The 19,828-nt window shown below is 38.8% G+C and overlaps 1 protein-coding gene across 1 annotated transcript in view; it reads right to left on the minus strand.

Annotated features, from left to right (window-relative positions):
• Positions 1–1,457: 1,457 nt before the first annotated feature.
• ADAMTS18 (ADAM metallopeptidase with thrombospondin type 1 motif 18) overlaps positions 1,458–19,828 on the minus strand; it is an 86,349-nt gene continuing 67,978 nt past the window's right edge. The window contains exons 19-23 of the mRNA XM_081335725.1: positions 15,544–15,748; positions 12,064–12,255; positions 10,468–10,680; positions 5,548–5,695; positions 1,458–1,675 (exon numbers count right to left, since the gene is read on the minus strand). Coding sequence (XP_081191851.1) covers positions 1,560–1,675; positions 5,548–5,695; positions 10,468–10,680; positions 12,064–12,255; positions 15,544–15,748 — 874 coding nt within the window. The 3' untranslated portion in view covers positions 1,458–1,559. The remainder of the gene's footprint in view (positions 1,676–5,547; positions 5,696–10,467; positions 10,681–12,063; positions 12,256–15,543; positions 15,749–19,828) is intronic.

Here is a 19,828-nt window from a genome sequence, read left to right on the forward strand (position 1 = left end):
AACATCCTTTAAGAACAGGTTTTTGACTTACCATGGCACACTTAATAGCTGTATTTGCACAACAACCAGATGACTGTATGGTGTGGTTAGTTTATGGCTTAAAGCAGGGGTCTTCAAACTTGGCCCTTTTATGACTTGTGGACTTCAACTCCCATAATTCCTCAGCCAGACATGCGGGCTGAGGAATTATGGGAGTTGAAGTCCACAAGTCATAAAAGGGCCAAGTTTGAAGACCCCTGGCTTAAAGTGTTCCATAAAGAGGTTGGATATGTATTATATGGCAAATAATAAAAAGAACACAAGACAAGGGTAAAATTAACCAGATGTAGCATGTTATCTGAATGCAGTTGGTAGATCTTTAAATAACCTGTTCAAAATATTATACAAAACTAGCCAGTGCATTTAATCCTTGAGCCTATAAATCCATGCTTGTATTTAGCATGACTGATATACCTGGAAATGCAGGTTCATTTCCTGGCCCAGTTCATATAAATGATTCCATAAAGAAAGAAATGTCTTTCAAGTGGTTTGCAGATGGAATGGAGAAAAGAAATATAGCTATTTGTTTGCATAAACTTTCAAGTCATATTCATAGCATTTTGCATTTAAGTTTGAATTCAGCAAGATCAATCTCTGCCACTGCCTGAAACGGATTAATGAATTTCATGCAATTCCTACTATTTTGGCAATAGTTGCAATTTCCTTCTCATTTCATTTAATGTTTGAATAGAAAAAGATCTGGTTTTCACAAGTAACACTCAAATTCTGAAACAGCGAAATCAATTTCAATGTTTAATGTAAACAAGAAGATGGTGGAATTTTCGAATGATAATGAGGCATAGCCCCATATCTAAGAGGTTCACATAGAATGAAACTTTACTTTGCTCATCCAACGCAGAAATGCTATTTTAAAAAATCTCAATGGGCTTTTCTTGGAGGATCATCCCAAGGCATGCCAGCCCATTCAAGTGGCTAGTAAACTATGACTGATTTATTGCTTATCCTGGGAAAAGGAACACAATAAAGCAAGGAATTCCATTTTGATACAGCTCTTAATTTCCCAGCAGCACCTTTAGAAAACAGAAAAGCACCTTTAGTCTTGATAGTGCAGCACTGTCTTTGTCTAGATATCACACCTTTGTTGTGTATAGCAATTCACAGCAGCCATCATTGTAATGAACCTAAACAACATTCTCCTTCTTACGAAGGGCTCAGCTGACAAACACCATATTAGCTAACATGTCTCCATAGTATGTTCTACTTCCCTATTTTAGGTTCTCTGTATTGACTCTGTAGTGGAAAAAAAATGGACCACTATGCCAATCCAGTGTAGTTGGGATCAGTTTTGGCCATGAAGAGTGAAGATTACTCAATCTTATTCCATCCTACGTTCAAAATCCAGTCCTTGAAGATTCATCATAAGGTTTACCACCGCCATTACTGCTCCATGTGTTAAGAATGTCACTGTTTTCCTTGGCAATTTAGGTTAACATTTGGCTCACAAGTAACTTTGACAAAGGAGGATCAACCTGTTGGAGTGGCAGCCTGAAAGGATCAAATCAATTCTTCCATGTGCACGATTTGCAGCACTGTTTGCCATAAAATTTATGATTGCAGACGCCATGTTGAGGAACCAGGTGGCACCAAGCAAAGAAGTCCACACAAGAAGGATCGTCTGTTTTGATGAAATTATAGACAGTATATTTAGTTTACAATTCGAATTAAGCACAATTAACATTTCACTCTGTGTATTGTATAGCCTTTCACATCCTATCAGGTTAAACATTTGATGAGAACTGTTAAGAGAATGTTTCAGGGACTTAGCCTTTGAATATGCAACCAGGCTGTTTTCTGTGGACTTATTTGCTAGAAAGAAGCTATCAGCTAACAGTTTGTGAAATTAGTATTTTGCATGATACAGTATTTAGCAGAGTAGTGCTGATCCAGTTGAGGAATGGAGAGAAAAGGATCTCCACATGCACAAAAAGGATGCCCATAGATTGTATTTATTTTATAAATTATCTTTTCAGATCAAATCAGTTGTTTTAAGACACGGCACAGCCAAATAATTGATTTGTGGTTCACGTTTCCTTCTTAAAGCACGTAATCATGTAGGTCCTCTACATTAAAAAACAAACTGTCGACGCTGCTAACATCGGATGTTCTTGCTTTGACAACATGTGGAGATGCAGACATTTTCCTTCTTATGCTTTACTCTTAGAGTTAGAATTAGATGATACTGGGGGGGAGGAGGAGAAATGTGCATGGGAGTTAGTTAGACATAACACTATTGTAACAGTGTGAGAACCAAGGATTTTTGAAATAAGAGATGATAAGAATTGGCGGGCTGGAGAACTGGAGGGAGAGCCTGCATTTCAGATTAATTGGAGAATGTGATTTATGACTGTTAATCGGAGGAGGGAATTGTGCTTGATACTATGTGCTCAGGGGAGGGGAATTCAGATTTTGGCTTTGACTATGTCAGCGCTGATGTTATGCTACTCGAATAAAGATTCTTTAAGGTAAACAATGCCTCAAACTTCTTTGAAGAGTTTCATCTTTCAGAACCATGACACAAACTACCTGAGCATTAAAGTACTGAAATGAATTAGGAAAGACTGTAGCAAAAGTCAGCTGATTCTGAAATAAAAAATAACAACCTTTTAGTTTATTCTTAATAGCTCATAGCAAAAAGGCAGAGGAAATTGCCAGTACATATCAGAACATTTAGTATTGTCTATGCGAGAGATGGGGGATCTTCTGGACTGAGAGATACCCCACAGTTATGGGAATGAAAGAGCCCCAGAATGATAATGATGGTGATGGTGATGATGATGATATATAGCAGTTAGGGCACTTCAATCAAATCCCACACAGCCCCTTTTCCTGAGCATTTAGAGTATGTTTGACCATTTTCCTTCTTAGCTCTCTTTTCATGCACTTCCAATCCCCAAATGGTATTGATTTTTAGCAAAATGTAGTTTTAAAAAATGTGACGTGGCTCCAAGCACATGGTGGTTTGCTTTCCTGGGGCCACATGATGTCAATTTCTGCTTTCCAGTAACCAATTGCAGTTCTCCATAGTTGCAGATTAAAAAAAATCAGCCTTATCAAGACTGTCATTGACCCTGGGAACTTTTGTGGACAAAGTGGAGGTAACATAGCTATATAACTTTCCATCTTTTGTTTAGAGAAAGAGAATAAAAACACTTGGCTGATACAGCGTCTCCAGGGGGAAAAGCCTGACGTTCTGAATTCATTGCAACTCATCTTCCATGTAGGAGCACTCTATAAGACTAGAAAATCGAACCATTTTGCACCCAAAACTGTTTGCTATTTTTCCAGTTCTGGAGAAGCAGATTGTGAAACTTGGGGTTTTTTTGTCAATAGCCCAGCCAGCTACAGCATGCATGGTTTTCCTCCAAGAAAACTAAATTGACTTATAGTTCGTAGTTTACAGGACTTTACAGGATACTCAGAATGACCAGTGGAGCAGATCAGCTTGTCTAGAGAAGCATGTTCATTTGCCCTAAAAAGCTCTTTTTCTCTCTCTCTTTTTGCCCCCGTCATCTCTCCCCAATGCTTCACTGAGCAATGTGGTGAGTCAATGAAAGTGTTTGGCTTCAGTGCAGCTGGCCCTGTTCGCTGATGGAGACAGATTAAAACCAGTGAGGAAATAACTGATCTCCAGAGCCCAGTCATCTAGTTGTGAGAAAGCAAAAAAGAGGTTTCTATCTCTAAAAGAGAAGGCTAAACAAAAAAATGAGTAATAGGATCCAGTTAGAGGAGTTTCATTCTACTTTGCTTCCTCGCATTAGACAGAAATTGGGTCTGTGTGGATAGGGCAAAACTAAAAATGGGTAAAAGGAGCCACATTAATTTACTGGAATAATACTTTTTCAGAGATCCAGGTTTCCATGCATATTCCAGAAAGGTTATGTTCTGGAAGGAATCAGTCAGGAGCTCTAGAAGGAAATATGTTCTGGAAGGAATTGGAAAGCCATGATTTTGGACAGAATTTTTTTCCTTCTTTCTTTGCTAGGATGCAGCAAGTTTTGATGGCTCAGAGGAGGTTCTGACAAGCCCACCCTTCAAAAGCCAGACTGAGGTCTACAAAGATGGTAACCCCACCCTTCAAATTGGTTACAGTCAGCATGTGCAAGAAATTGGTCATGCACAGAGGCTTTTCTCTGAGAGTCTTTCTGTTCCTGCAGAGACAAGATGAGTGAGAAAGACCTCATTCCACTGGATGGTAGTTGCAATGGTCAGAGATACTTTTGTTTCCTTTGCAGAAGCTTTAAAATATTCATCTTCATAGGAATTATTGTCACAATAACATGATAACAGAATAACAGAGCTGGAAGGGACCTTGGAGGTCTTCTAGTTCAACCCCCTGCTCAAGCAGTAGACCCTATACCATTTCAGACAAATGGTTGTCCAGTCTCTTCTTAAGAACTTCCAGTGTTGGTACACCCACAACCTCTGGAGGCAAGGCATTCCACTGTTTAATAGTTCTAACTGTCAGAAATTTTTTCTCCTTAATTCTAGGTTGGATCCATCCATCCATCCAAGTTTCCATCCACTGCTTCTTGTTCTGCCTTCAGATGCTTTGGAGAATAGGTTGATCCCCTTTAATTTCTGGCAGCCCCTTAAGAAATTGGAACACTGCCATTAAATCACCTTCTTTTCATTAAACTTACTAGACATACCCAATCCCTGCAACCAGTTGGACTCTTCGCCCATGGACTGTACCACACCAGGCTCCCCTGTCATCCATTGTCTCTTGGATAACTACATTAAATTGCCTATACTTCCAATCAAGTCTACTGAGGTGGCCACATTTTAGCAACTTGGTATGTATCAGGCAACTCTGTGGATGCCTTGGGGGATAAACTGTAGCTCAGATGAAGGACACCTGCTTTGCATGCAGACAATCCAAAGGCGGGGATGTTCATCTTCATTTAAAACAGGTGCCACCTGCAGGCCTGCAGTTATCTCTGGCCCCTGAAGACCAGCATATTGCAATTTGTACAGGACAGAAGGGAAAACATGACTGGAAAGCACTCATATGAACTACAGTTAATTATAAAAGAAATAAAACCCAATTTAGTCTGTATCAGTCTATCTGAGATGGTATAGGTTCTTCTGCTTGAGCAGGGGCTGGACTAGAAGACCTCCAAGGTCCCTTCCAGCTTCTATTCTATTCTATTCTATTCTATTCTATTCTATTCTATTCTATTCTATTCTATTCTATTCTATTCTATTCTATTCTATTCTAGTTTTTGACCTGGTCTCAGCCATCTCTTTTGGACAGCAATTGGCTGAGTTTACACAATACACTTAGTTCATTTATTATGTTAAATTGTTTTGTTGTTGTTGTTGTTGTTGTCCCAGATATCACTGCATTGAAACAAACTAAGCAGGTTAGATTCACATAATATGTTCAGCCAAAAAAACTTAGCCAAGGTTAACATTAAGTAAGCTTAATGAAATCACAATTTTGGATCTGTAATTGATCCAATCAGTGTTTTGTAAGATCATTTTTACCTTTCTTCTCTGGAGCAAGGCAGAAATTAGTATTGCAGGCTTGTGACATTGTCGGTTTCTGATGAAATAGACACCCAGTTGCTGGCTGGCCTTGAAAGAGACACTGCACACTCCGTGTTTGTACTCCCCCACCACATGTCACTGTGCACTATAGGTGGAATACAGGAATAAGAAGTCAAAAAGGTCCATTAAATCTTCACCCATTTCCTATTTTCTATGACTTATGATTTAGGAGCACAACTGAGTCCAACATTTCCACTGCTAAGCAAGGCAGTTGTTAAATGAGTTGCTTCCTCTTTTACAACATTTTTTTGCCACAATTGTTGAGCGAATCACTGCAGTTGTTAAATTAATCATGCAGTTGTTCAAGAAAATCTGGCTTCCCCTGTTGACTTGGCTGGTTGAAAGCCCTCTGGGAAGATTACAAATGGTGATCACATGGATCCTGGAATAGTGCAATTGTCAGAAATACATGTCAGTTGCCAAGTTGCCTGAATTTTGATCACATGACCTCGGGGATGCTGCAATGGTTGTAAGTGTGAAACACGGTCATAAGTCACTTTTTTTCAGCGCCGTTGTCATTTTAAACGGTCACAAAACAAATGCTTGTAAATTGAGGACTACCTATAATCTTTATGCATAAAGCTGCAGTTTTGACCTGGGACTAAGCAGATACTGCATGATTTAAAGTTCCCTATACGGCTGTTGAGTTCATGGGATGAATTTGGATCATTTAGTTTCTCTATGCTCATAAACTCTATAGAGTGGCTGTTATGAAAATGAAAGTGAAAGAAGACCCACTTAAGTCATTTTGACTTTCTCCAAGGAAAAGCTACGATTTATATATAATTAATACTTTAATAAATTCTTCTCTTTTTGATGATCTCTTTATAGAGATTATGACCATCTCAAAGCTATCAAAAAAGTATTTTGGCTGAACTCAGGATCATTTCAATGTTTATTTTTTTAAAAAACAAATAGTTGCCATAGAAGTTACTCTCCATTCCTATATCTATTTATAGGATATAGTGATTTCAGTTCATATTAAAGTTAATTCTAGTTCATTAATAGTTTGTTTTAGGTTGTAGATGTTGTGCTCTATAATTGATATTTTTCAATATGAAGTTATTTAGTAAGATATACCTACTTTGGCATTAGTACTCATTTTTCCCCCTAAGGGCTTGATTATTATAAGTGAGATTAACTGGCTCAAATTTACTTCCTAGTTAACATAGTTTCTATTAAGTAGAGACTCCAATTTTGATTTTAGTGATCCAAATCCAACATTATACGACACTTGCTCTCACTGGAACATCACTCCATCTCTAGAACATACAACATAGAGTTAATAATAGGGCTGAAAGGGACCTTGGAAGTAGTAGTAGTAGTAGTAGTAGTAGTAGTAGTAGTAGTAGAGTTGGAAGGGACCTTTGAGGTCTTCTATTCCAACCAACTGTTCAAGCAGGAGACCCTATATCATTCCAGACAAATGGCTGTCCAATCTTTTCTTGAAAACCTCCAGATATGAATCACAACTTCTGGAGCTAAGCCATTCCAATGATTAATTGTTCTCATTGATTGCTCCATAGTTCTAGCTTAGATTTCTCTTTAATGATCTTCCACCTTGTTACTTTTTGCCTGCACCTCAAGTGCTTTGTGGAATAGCTTGACCTAATCTTCTGTGTGACAGCTGCTTAAGCACCAGAGTTTTGTTCAATCTGATTCAATATTATCTTCTCTCTTGACCTCAGAACTCTAAATATACAGAAATACAGCAAATGGCCTTTTAACATTTTTCACTTCTTTCATCTAGAGTCACTTGATAGCAGAGAATAGCCTTTTGTAGGCAAATTGTCTGCTGTCCCAAAACTTCTCATCTGCTTTTGCTCACTGCCAAATCTGAAAACCCATCAACTAGGCTGAACTTGTACAGAGGTGCTGAGAGATAAGCACACTTTAAATTATTCCTTCTTTGCTTCTTTTTTGGAATTTATATTGCCATGGGCAGTTAGGAAATTTGAGGAACCTGCCTGCTATTCTATGCAGGAACAAATAATGAGTTATTACAAGTCTGCCTAGAAGAAATTCCCTGAAGCGCTGGTGATGTATGTGAATTTGTCTACCAACGCTGTGTCCACAAGACAAAGACAATCATCTCCATCAGATTATTCAACCTGAGCATCCTCTGTGAGCTGTCAAATGAATCTTAGAGACATGTGACCCATGCAATAGAATACGTTCCAAAACACAGAAATGTGTTTGCAAGGCAACACTCGAATCCAGACATCACAGTAGTAAGAAAAATCCAGACAGCCTTTGTTGGTCCTTGGATACATGCATTATGCCCCAAAACCTTAAATGGTTCAACTAAGCACATTGGTTTGTGCTTAAATTGTAAGCTGCCCTGAGTCTTCGGAGAAGGGCAGGATATAAATGGGATTAAAATAAAAATAAACTACAGTGCAAGTCTTTGAAGAATGAGTTGGAAAAAAGCACAAAATGCACAGGATTACAACTGTAGGGATTTGATGAACTGAGAGACAATCTTCAGCTGCAACAACTTTTTATTTATTTATTTTAATTCCATTTATATCCCACCCTTCTCCGAAGACTCAGGGCGGCTTACAATTTAAAGCACAAATCAATGTGCTTAGCAATAGCCTTCATTCTATGTATATGCCTGCTTAATAGGGTTTTCGGGGGGGGGGGCAAGCAGCATTATTACAAAGTCAGCTTATTGCCCCCAACAATCTGGGTCCTCATTTTACCTACCTCGGAAGGATGGAAGGCTGAGTCAACCTTGAGCCTGGTAGGATGCGAACCTGCACTAATTGCAGGCAGCTGGTGTTACTTAAGGAGGCATTAGCCCACTGCTCCACCAAGGCTGTGGTGGACTTAGCTGCACTAGTATAATTACAGGTAATCCACAAATTATGAGTGTAATGGGGCATGACCACCATGGTCATAAGTTGTGATGGTTGTAAAGAAGGACATCATGAGACTGGCCTGATTTTATTATCTTTTATTCTATGGGGTGTTTTTGCAGAAGGAGAAGGGAGAAGGGAGAAGGGAGAAGGAAGAAGAAGAAGAAGAAGAAGAAGAAGAAGAAGAAGAAGAAGAAGAAGAAGAAGAAGAAGAAGAAGAAGAAGAAGAAGAAGAAGAAGAAGAAGAAGAAGAAGAATGAGGAGGAGGAGGAGGAGGAGGAGGAGGAGGAGGAGGAGGAGGAGGAGGAGGAGAAGAAGAAGAAGAAGAAGAAGAAGAAGAAGAAGAAGAAGAAGAAGAAGAAGAAGAAGAAATTGCTTTTCTGCAAAAATGTAAAAAAAATGGTCATGTTACTGTGGGATGCGGTAAACAGCTGTAAATGTGGACCAATTGCCTAAAATGTGATCATGTGATCTGGGGGCATTGGCAGTCAGAATTTTGAAACTGACTTGTAAATACTCAGTTTACATAGTCACTAAATGATTGTCAGTCAAGGACTACCTGTTTGCTAATAATATTGGTCTCTATTAATAATTTCATCACCGGAAATGGCCTTTCGTTTACCAAAAGATGGTTCCTGCTTTCATTTTACATTCTCAGGCTCATTTAGGATTTCTCTGTGCTGATATTATCACTAAAGATGCTAGTGCTGTCCTTGTTTTCTTGAGTTTTTCACCTCAGCATTACTCTGCAGTCTCCCCTAATGGCCTAATTCTTTGTGCTTTCATTGTAGGAAGCTAGAGAAGCTGCATTCTGTGCAATGGACCGTAGAATACTTACACCTGAGTGTAAGAGTGTCAAAATCTCAAGCCAGACTCTGAACATCCCAGCAAAATAACATTTTCCATTTTGAAAAACAACATGAAAGTTGTTGCTTTTCCTCAGATTGAAGAATGATTCTTAAAAGGCAAGGCACTATTACAGTACAGTACTAATGCTATTCATTACAACAGCTATATGGAATTTCCTTGCACAGAAATATTGTTCATGAAAATGCTGTCTGTAGATAGAAGTTAATAATGATGAAAAAAGTCTTGTCTCCAGATCTAACATCTCCTGGTGGTTTTAGGAAAGACAAAGCTGCCTTCAGGTGCTTTGGAGAATAGCTTGACTCCCTCTTCTTTGTGGCAACCCCTGAGATATTGGAAGGTTGCTATCATGTCACTCCTAGTCCTTTAATGAAGAGAAGGACATGATAGCAGTGTTCCAATCTCTTAGGAGTTGCCACAAAGAAGAGGCAGTCAAGCTATTCTCCAAAGTCCCTGAAGGCAGGACAAGAAGCAACGGATGGAAAACTGCCTACAGAAGTTGTGAATGCTCCAACACTGGAAGTTTTTAAGAAGAGACTGGACAGCCATTTGTCTGAAATGGTATAGGGTTTCCTGCCTGAGCAAGGGGTTGGACTAGATGACCTCCAAGGTTATTATTATCACTATTACTATTACTGTTGTTGTTGTTAGACTGATCCAAATGGACATTTAGTTGATTCTTATGTATCATCTTATATGTTTGTTTTTAATGTATTATTTTATTTTATTTTATTATTTTAATTCCATTTATATCCCGCCCTTCTCTGAAGACTCAGGGCGGCTTACAAGCTTAGCAGTAGCCTTCATTCTATGTATATGCCTGCTTATTAGGGCTTTCACACACACCCCAAGCGGCATTATTACAAAGTCAGCTTAATTGCCCCCAACAACCTGGGTCCTCATTATTACTCCCTTTCTGGATAGGGAAGCATCCCTGGCTCCTTTTTCCAAATAGCTACACGCAACCCAGTATTCGCAATGAAGAAGCTAGCATAATTATAGGTGCCTATTTGTCGGCTCTTACACAATGATGACCCATTTCGCTCTTTATTCCCCAATAAGTTCAAGGTGCTATGAAAAAAGGACTTGCTTATTCATAGCCACTTAGTCTGCACCTGAACTTCCTTACCGGCTGCCAAGGTGAAGAATACCACCCAGATATCCTATTGTACAGAGGATGCATAGGACATGGTCCTTGCTGGCACACTTCTTCCAAATCAATGCTCGGCTTCTTAAGATTTCGACAGCGGCGCAACGGGAAAGTGATCAATTTGCCACCAATACTTTTCTCAATGCACTGCATTTCTCGCCTCCGAATACCTGGCCCACAGGTAGCAGAACACTGGGGGAGATAAGAGACATACAGAGGTTCATTTAAAGCTGGTTTGCAAAATAGATAGCCCACCACCAGACACACTGCAGGCTCCAGATCTTCCCAAAATTGGACTTTTTGTGCTTTTGGAGATAAATGGGAATATGAGTACTTTGAGCCTTTCAGAACCTTGGACGACCTATTTTATCCTTATAAAAAAAGGCTCACTTTGGGTTCTGGCCTCATCAGTTTTTGGAAGGTGGCTCTTAATAGGTTAAATAAAGCCCACAATGGCTCTTCAGCTGCCCAATGGGGCATGTGTCTGATTCCAAAGGTATGTCAATCTCTGGTGTTTAAGACCACTGGACATCTTCAAATACCTCACATCAGGTCATACTATTTATCCAGTCGGACCCGTTTTATCTACACAAACTTCATTCACATGGCAAGTTCCAATTTGTTAAATAAATCACTATCACACCTCTAACAGTTTTGCAGATACAGTAATCATGGCTTCTTTGACCAATACTTGCCTTTTTCCCCCCTCTCTTTTTCTAAAAATAATTCTATATTTGGATACTTCTGTAGATTAGTCTTAAAAGTTTGGACAAGATGCTCATGTGTGCCTTCTGGTCAGTCTTATCCAGACAAGTCCTTGCCGGGCATTTTGGTGACATTTTTCAGAAGTGGTTTTTCATTGCCTTCTTTGCAGGACTGAGACAGTATCACTGGTCCAAAGCTATCCCGGTGGCCAGACACTATCCCATGGCAGGATTAGAACTCATTAGCCCAGTGGTTTTAATCACTATCCCAAATGGCTCTCTAAAACAGGGGTCTTCAAACTTGGCCCTTTTATGACTTGTGGACTTCAACTCCCAGAATTCCTCAGCCAGCGTGCCTGGCTGAGGAATTCTGGGAGTTGAAGTCCACAAGTCATAAAAGGGCCACGTTTGAAGACCCCTGCTCTAAAACATCCTACTTGATGTCTTTACTGATGATTGTTGTTAATTGCGAAGTTGCGTCCGACCCATCGCGACCCCCATGGACAATGTTCCTCCAGGCCTTCCTGTCCTTTGATGATAATACTGATGATTACTGATGATAGCAAGTTGCATTTTGCATGTTTTGCATTCATTTGCTTCAGCTCTTTATTCCTCTCAATTTAATATTGTTTCCCTTTGCCTTTATCTATTAGGCAGTAAAAAGCTTCTTACTGAAAGAATTATGAGAAGTAGGAAAATAAACCCCAGAGGTCTTCTTGATCACTCCTAATTTTAAGTTAGAGCAGCAAAGTTCCAAGGTTCTTAAATATATAAAAGGGTGGATGGGACATTTTTAACAACAGATTATGTATTATTGTATATTTTTCACGTCGTGTTTTGTTGACAGGCCTCATTCCATGACTTGGTTTACCTCACTCCAAGCAGAGATCACCCATTGAAGACGCTCGTTTTTAGGGCATCGTCCCAACACGCAAGTCTGTTGCATTTCTGGCTTTGTTTCACTGTTGCACAAGCTCTCTGGCACAACTTTTAGGATGGATATTCCTACACTTTTGCAGAAAACTTCACGTTTCATTATGCCTCGTCCACAGGTTTTGGAACACTTTATGGGATTGGGAAAAAAGTCTGGTGTTAGTGATCTTAAAAACTGAGCCCGTTCTACTGTCATAGGACAATAAAGCAAATAAATTCTATCCCATTCTGGGTTATATACTGCATATAACCCTGAGTCCTTCGGGAGAAGGGCGGTATACAAATTAATTTAAATAAACAAATAAATATATAACTCCCACCTTCCCTCTAGGAGAAAATCCAACATATAAGGTTCCCAGAAAGATTTCAAGTGCAGCTATTTATTTATTTTATTTCCATCCTGCTTTCCAGTTTCTTAACAATTGTAGTAGTTTACAATGACCTAAACCAGGCTCCTTTAACTTCATCACGGGCCTTAAAGCTATGTTTAAATTGTATATTTAGTTATCTATGGGGCCGGATCAAATTATATATCCCTAGTCATCATTTCTTAGGCTTTTCTGAAACAAGGAGAGTGTCAACCATTTCCGCCCCGCTTAATATACTCCACCAATTAGACAGCTTCTGCCAGTATTTGGCAGGAATTAGCTCTCAGTTAGAGCCACCAAAAGTTCTCAGATTCATACATTAAGCCCTCTGAAAGCTGACTTTTGATTGCATTTTGCAAAAAAAACCCACTTCATCTTTGCCTTACTGTATCCCAAACACCAAACATCATCTTTTTTCGCTAGTCATTTCTAACCTATTTTTTAACTCGGGCTAATGATAGATGAAACAATATGTTTCAGAAAAGTAAGATAATACTCTGTCTTAAAGAATGCTCATTAAGAGAAAGAATTTGACAGGGGGGGCTTTCATAGCTGGAGCGCCCCCCCCCCGCTCCTCTTTCAGAAGAGGCTGAAAGATTTTTGCAACAGCATATTCGCTTAAATGAAATCTGTGATATGTCTGTCTTGGCAAGTGTACAAAACAGCAAGACTTTGTTTCACTCCAGTGAAAAAGCTGCTAGACATTTCATATCTTTCAGAAAAGGGGTGTGTGTATACATATTGGAATTTGCCTGAGGCCCTATGCTACCAACTATGCTTTTAAGAGCAGGTTTTTACTATATTATGATATTAGGTTGCTTGAAATGATACATTATCTAAAGGGGGGGGAAAAACATCGTTCATTTTGCTGGTGCTGCTGATCATCACTGAACATTTAATGCCTAGTTGGAAAAATGAATTTAAATGTACTTAGTGAAGTAATTAATAGTAGCTGTCTCTACCTTATTCAGGGTTTTTTGTATTACTTCTTAGTACTCTGCTACGGAATGTTTAATTTTCCCCAGCTTCAGCTGGTGTGTCATTTGTCGCCCTACCTGGGCGTCTAGTGCCTGCACTGGCTGAAGTCCACAAGTCTTAAAGTTGTCAAGGTTGCAGACCCCTGGTCTAGGACAACTCAGCATGGCTAACTTGCCACAGCCAACTTGCCATGGACAAAATGAAATGTGAATGACAAAAATTAAAATAATTATTTGTTTAAAATACTTAAATTGAATTGTCAAATTGTCCCGCAGAGAGTTGTCCCATGGTGAGTTGGCCATGATAAGTTGTCCTGCAGCAAGTTTGGCTGCTGAGAGTTGGCCACAGGGAGTTGGCTGCAGCAAGATGGCAGCACCATGTTGTCCCATTCCATTACCTGGAGTATGCAGGAATTGTGAAGGTAGCACAAACTCTTATCACCACTTGCCTGGACTGCTGCATGGACTGCTGCATGAGCTCTGTATGGAACTACCTATGAAGATCATCTGAAGCTACCTATGAAGATCATCTGGAACCACAAAGTGCCACAACCCAATTGAAAACTAGATGGAATATGGCCACATGCTTCAAGCCTTCAGTGGCTTTCTGTAGGTTTCTGAGTACAATTCAGGGTGCTGGTTTTGCCCTGATGTCAAACTATTGGTTTGACATTGAGGCATTCTGATCTAATTTTGAGCCACCCAACGTATGTATCTCAGGAGAACCTGCTGGTGGTTTCTCATTTCCACCAATTAAGGGAGATAGAGGTTCACCAATTATGCTTCTCTTTTGTGCACCTGGAATAGCCTAACCACAGATTTCAATCAAGCGTCACATTGTTAACTCACACTATTAAAAACTGTGCCAAATTAGAGACTCTTTGAAGTATGATGGGACACCGATGGTTTATTTCTCTGTGCATGCATGTGGTTGTTGAGATTTGTTTTACCTTTTTAATTCTGTCTTAATTTACTAGGCTATGGATAATTCACTGTACTATTTTACGGACACTCTATAAAGTGCCAAAAGTCCTTTCAATAAAATCAGTAAACAAACCCACTAACTAATCTTGAAAAACGAGATTCACTTATTTTTTTAAGTTTTGTTCGAGGTACACTGAACAGATTAAAAATTGTATAAACTGATTCTGCCCCCAATAGCAAATTGATTTCTGCATCCATCCAGTGATCTCCATGTGTTTAAAGATCAGAAGGTTGAAGTTCTAGGTTGGATTTCTCTTTAATGATTTTTCACTTGTTACTTCTTGTCCAGTCTTCAGATGCTTTGGAGAATAGCTTGACCCCATTTTCTCTGTGATAGTCCCTAAAGTATCACAAGATTACTATCATCTCAACCCTATTTCTTCTCTTCGTTACACTAGACAAACCTGCTGTAGTTCCTGCAACCATTCATGGTACACTTAAATTATCTGGCTGCTTTCCAAGTACCTGAACTTCAACTCCCCAAATTCCAAACTCCAGTTAACCATTGGAGATGAACTTTCTACATTTCTGTCCAAGTTGTCAAAGACCTCCGGTTTATTGTATTTCTTCAACTCCAGTGGACAGGTACTATATAGCTATTCTGTAGCTGTGTGCACACACAGGGACATTTCTCTAATATAAATATATTGAGATCTGAGGAATTTTGGAAATGTAAATATATGTAGATGTAAATATCCTGATAGTATGTTTATAATTTAAATAAATGTTTCTGTTCAAACCAACCAAAAGTAATGGAAGACACATATAGGATGATGTTCATAATCAAAAACAGACAGTCCATTCTTGCTAGATTAGATGGACCACTGACTGGCTGCCCACAATTTTTCTTCAGGCTCCCATATCCATAGAAAAGGGGTCCCCAACACCCGGTCTGTGGACTGGTACTGGGCTGTGGCATGCCGGCAACTGGGCCTCACAAACAAGCGAAGTCCCATCCATGGGATGCAGGCAGCACATAAAACCATGCACTCTCCGTTCGCGGGAAAACCTTTCTCCCTGGTGCCCAAAAGATTGGGGACCTCTGCAATAGAAGATTATGGCAAGTTTTTTTTTTTTTAAAAAAATTACCTGTGACCAAGGCCCAGGATTCCATTCTGGTGGGCAGTCCTGGTTATTACATGCTTGTATTTGTGCTGGAGTGGTTACTGGGCAGAGAGCATGGGCCACAACCTCTTCCTTATGAAAAGCCTTTTTCTGGACACACTGGATATGACGGCTTTGCTGTCCCCCACCACAGGACTGGCTGCAAATGCTCCATTCACTTGTTGACCAACTGAAAAATATATAGACATATATATGACATATGACACCCTTATGATCCTTATTAGCAATATAAATCTTCCTGAATCACAGCTCCTCCGCCAGAGGTCTGGAGGTTTGAGGGTTCCGTGCAGAATCTTTACTATTCCTAATGCTGCATGTTACTGGATAGAGAGCCTTGATGTTAATAATAATAATAATAATAATAATAATAATAATAATAATAATAATAATAATAATAATAACAACAACAACAACAACAACAACAATAATAACAACAACAACAACAACAACAACAAAGTTGGAAGGGACCTTGGAGATCATCTAGTCAAACCCCCTGCTCAGGCAGGAAACCCTATACCATTTCAGGCAAATGGCTGGCCAGTCTCTTCTTAAAAACATCCAGTGTTGGAGCATTCACCACTTCTGGAGGCAGGTTGTTCCACTGGTTAATTGTTCTCCTTAGTTCTAGGTTGCTTCTCTCCTTGATTAATTTCAATCTGTTGCTTCTTGTCCTGCTTTCAGGTGCTTTGGAGAATAGCTTGACTCCCTCTTCTTTGTGGCAGCCCCTGAGATATTGGAACACTGCCCCTCACTCTTCTCTTCATTAAACTACACATTAACTATAATTTAACAAGCAATTTTTTGGGGGGGGAGGAAATGTCCATTAAGTTGAAATGCTTCTTCAATCTGAATGTATGTAAGTCAAGCAGTGCATGTCATTGGCATAATGACACGCTTGATGTTTTTATATATTTATGCCACTTGCATCAAATGAAGTAACATCTGATGAAAATTGGATAAAACATCAATTATGTCATTACACAGTTAAGATAATTGGTGCAAATGATGAAAACACCAATTAGGTCATTACAGAAGTGATGTAAATAACATTAATTGTTTGAATAGACTTCAGAAACAAAGGACTTCGTTACTTTGTGGGAGTAAATTTTAAATGCAAATTTGGCCTGTTTCATTCAAAGTCCATTAAAAGGTTATTAAATTGAGGTTTTACTTGAAATGCCTTTTTTTACTTTAAATGTGATCATTGTTGTCTTAGTTCCACTGCTTTAGAATTTTGCTCTCAGTCAAACATTTACTTGAACCATATTAGAAATACGATGTAAAAATTACCTATTTTAAAGATATGCAAAATGTTTTGAATTCAAACTATTTCCAATTCTAAATGGTTTGTATTTGTTTATTTTTTTATAATTGTTGTGAAACAGTGGGTTGAGAATGGAGTGGAGGATAAAGCAAATTAGGAGAACAAATAATATAGTAATTACATAAATTGGGCTGCACCCATCCCACTCAAATTCTTATTTGTATTATTTTACTTCACAGTCTCTCTCTCTCATTTCATTCAGTTTGCATGAATTGTGATTCTTACTAGAGATTCCCTCTATGGCTGCTAAGTTAAAATATTTGGACAGTGACATTGATTGTTCCATATTAGCCTAAGGATTCTGGTATGAGTATTTCATGTATGGATGCTTAAAATGTTAGGATTTTTTTTAATCCCAGGGCAAAACAAGAAAGTTAAGGCAATTAAAATTGAATCCTTACATTACTAACATTGCTTAACCTGACATTCGTCAGAATTAAGAGACTACTAAAAATGAGATTGCCTTGGAAAAATTCTTCCCAAAGTTCCTTTAAACTGCTCATCCCTGCATGACTTCTTCAGTCCTATTACAAGTCATGGCCTATAGCCATTCCCCACCTCCATCCTCTTTCACTGAATCTGATAGGAAAGAAGTTCGTGCAGCAATTCTTAGGCTGACATAGTTTGAAAAATGTCCTGGGAAGGGCAGCTTAGGATGGAAGATATGATTGGCTGTTCAAATAGGTTCCAACTTTGTTCATGTTCCCGCCATCAGCCAGTGAGCCTCTACTGCAGAAATCTCTACTGTCATCCTCCACAGATGGACTTTCCTTTGAGACTGAAGGTTCATAAAAGGGGACATTACTTCCTTTGCTCGTTTTATTCCATCTTTCTTTCGAAAGGTGTTGAGCACCATCTCCATTTTTCCCCCTTCAATTTACAATCCCCACAGCAATTTTACAATATAAATTAGACCAGGCAGGGCAATCTGTGACAATCTAATTATGCATGGGTCTAGATCACGGGTAGGCAACCTCGGCTCTTTTATGAGTCATGGACTTCAACTCCCAGAATTCCTGAGTCAGCTATGCTGACTCAGGAATTCTGAGAGTTGAAGTCCATGACTCATAAAAGAGCCGAGGTTGCCTACCCCTGGTCTAGATGGACAATCTAAATGGTTTGGCAATTTGTGAGTGGAATTTCTCAGTCTTGGCTATTGCTTGCCTAAAATTTGGGCTAATGTCTTATGAGCTTCAGGCCATTTTCAACCATCCTTAGTCTAATTCTGATATCCTTACCACACTATACAGTACCATTTAAAATGGGTAAGAAAGCAGAAAATAAGGCAGATGTCAGGTTTAATATCTGAACTCCCAAATGGAAGTTAAGATTTCACTAAGTATGCTACGATTCATCAAAAAATGCCTATTTAATTCTCTTATGCACTTTTTTATAATATTTTATTATTTTTTCATTTTACAATTAGGTATTTAAAAAGCAATGTGATGACTGGGTTAATCAATAGTTCAATAGCATACATAAGTCTTTAGTATAAATCTCAAGTTCAGTTAAAGTAAAATTCAGAGCAAAATTAAGCTACGATTCCCCTCTCTTGATAGTTTGGGGGATGCCAAGGAATCTGAAAGAGATTCCATGCAATTAATAATGAGTTTTAGGATATAATTTTTTTTAAAAAAAATCAGTAATTGTCATGTTTTTGTTTCAGGAAATTCTTATCCAAACTTAGAGGCAAAAGTGTTTTTATAAGAATACCAATATTTAGCAGATCTGTACAGATCCATACTCACTTCTCTCAAGCCACATTTGTTTTTTTCTGATAACACTGATCTATTTGCACTCATTGCAATCTAACAAACAAAACTAAAAACAGCAAATCAAGCCACCCTGTGGAGCAGATGTTTATTTAGCAAACACCACTCATACTGTAGCATGACAAAGGTGAGAGGAGATACTTTAGCCCTTTCTGCCCATTTTAATTAGCAAATTATTAATAGTTAACTGAAAAGAGATTGATGGTCCTATGTATGCCAACAGGAACTTTTCTGGCACCATTTTTCAAATAGAAACCAGCATGCAATCAGCATGAACCACAGCTATATTATGCCTTTGAAAGCAGGAAGGGAAGCTGCCTCCCTGATGTGTTAATTACATGGAAGAAAATCAATCGGAATTAAGGAGAAATTTCCTGACAGTGAGGACAATCAACCAGTGGAACAGCCTGCCTCCAGAAATCATGGGCGCTCCATCGCTGTAAATTTTTTAAAAAAGACTGGACAATCATCTGTCTGAGATGGTATAGGTCCTCCTGTTTGAGCAGGGGGCTGGACTAGAAGATCTCCAAGGTCCCTTCCAGCTCTATTCTATTCTATTCTATTCTATTCTATTCTATTCTATTCTATTCTATTCTATTCTATTCTATTCTATTCTATTCTATTCTATTCTATTCTATTCTATTCTATTCTATTCTAAACTTATGAAACGCAAATGGCAGAGATGCAGTAGATATAGTTCATGGATTTCAAAGGTTGTAAAATGATTTAGTTCTAACTCAAGCTTTTCCTTGACTTGCTTCCCTTTCTGTGGCCAACAGCACTGGACACCCAGCCTTGTCACCAAAAGAATGACAGATGGAAAACAGTTTCTTCTAATGGACCATTTTAAGATTCATACACCAGCTGCAAAGTGCAGCAGCTTGTATTTGCACCATATCCAAGGCATGTCACAATAGCTACTTGTGTGGTTCTTTCACCAATTAAAATAAATGCTATGCTTTAGAAGCTTCCAGCCATAATTAAAAAGCAAACACAAACATTTACAAGGAAGGCTGAAGAAACCTTAATGGAAGACTTTTCTCTCTTTAGAGAAAGCAGAGCCCAGGGTACAGAAATAAGCCTTTGGCAGAAGATTAGTCATACCCACACAGCATCCTTGACTAGGGAGATTATCTCAAATTAGTTGTCAGAC

Source organism: Vipera berus (assembly GCF_964194415.1).
Source record: "Vipera berus genome assembly, chromosome: 10".
NCBI classification, from domain to species: domain Eukaryota; kingdom Metazoa; phylum Chordata; class Lepidosauria; order Squamata; family Viperidae; genus Vipera; species Vipera berus.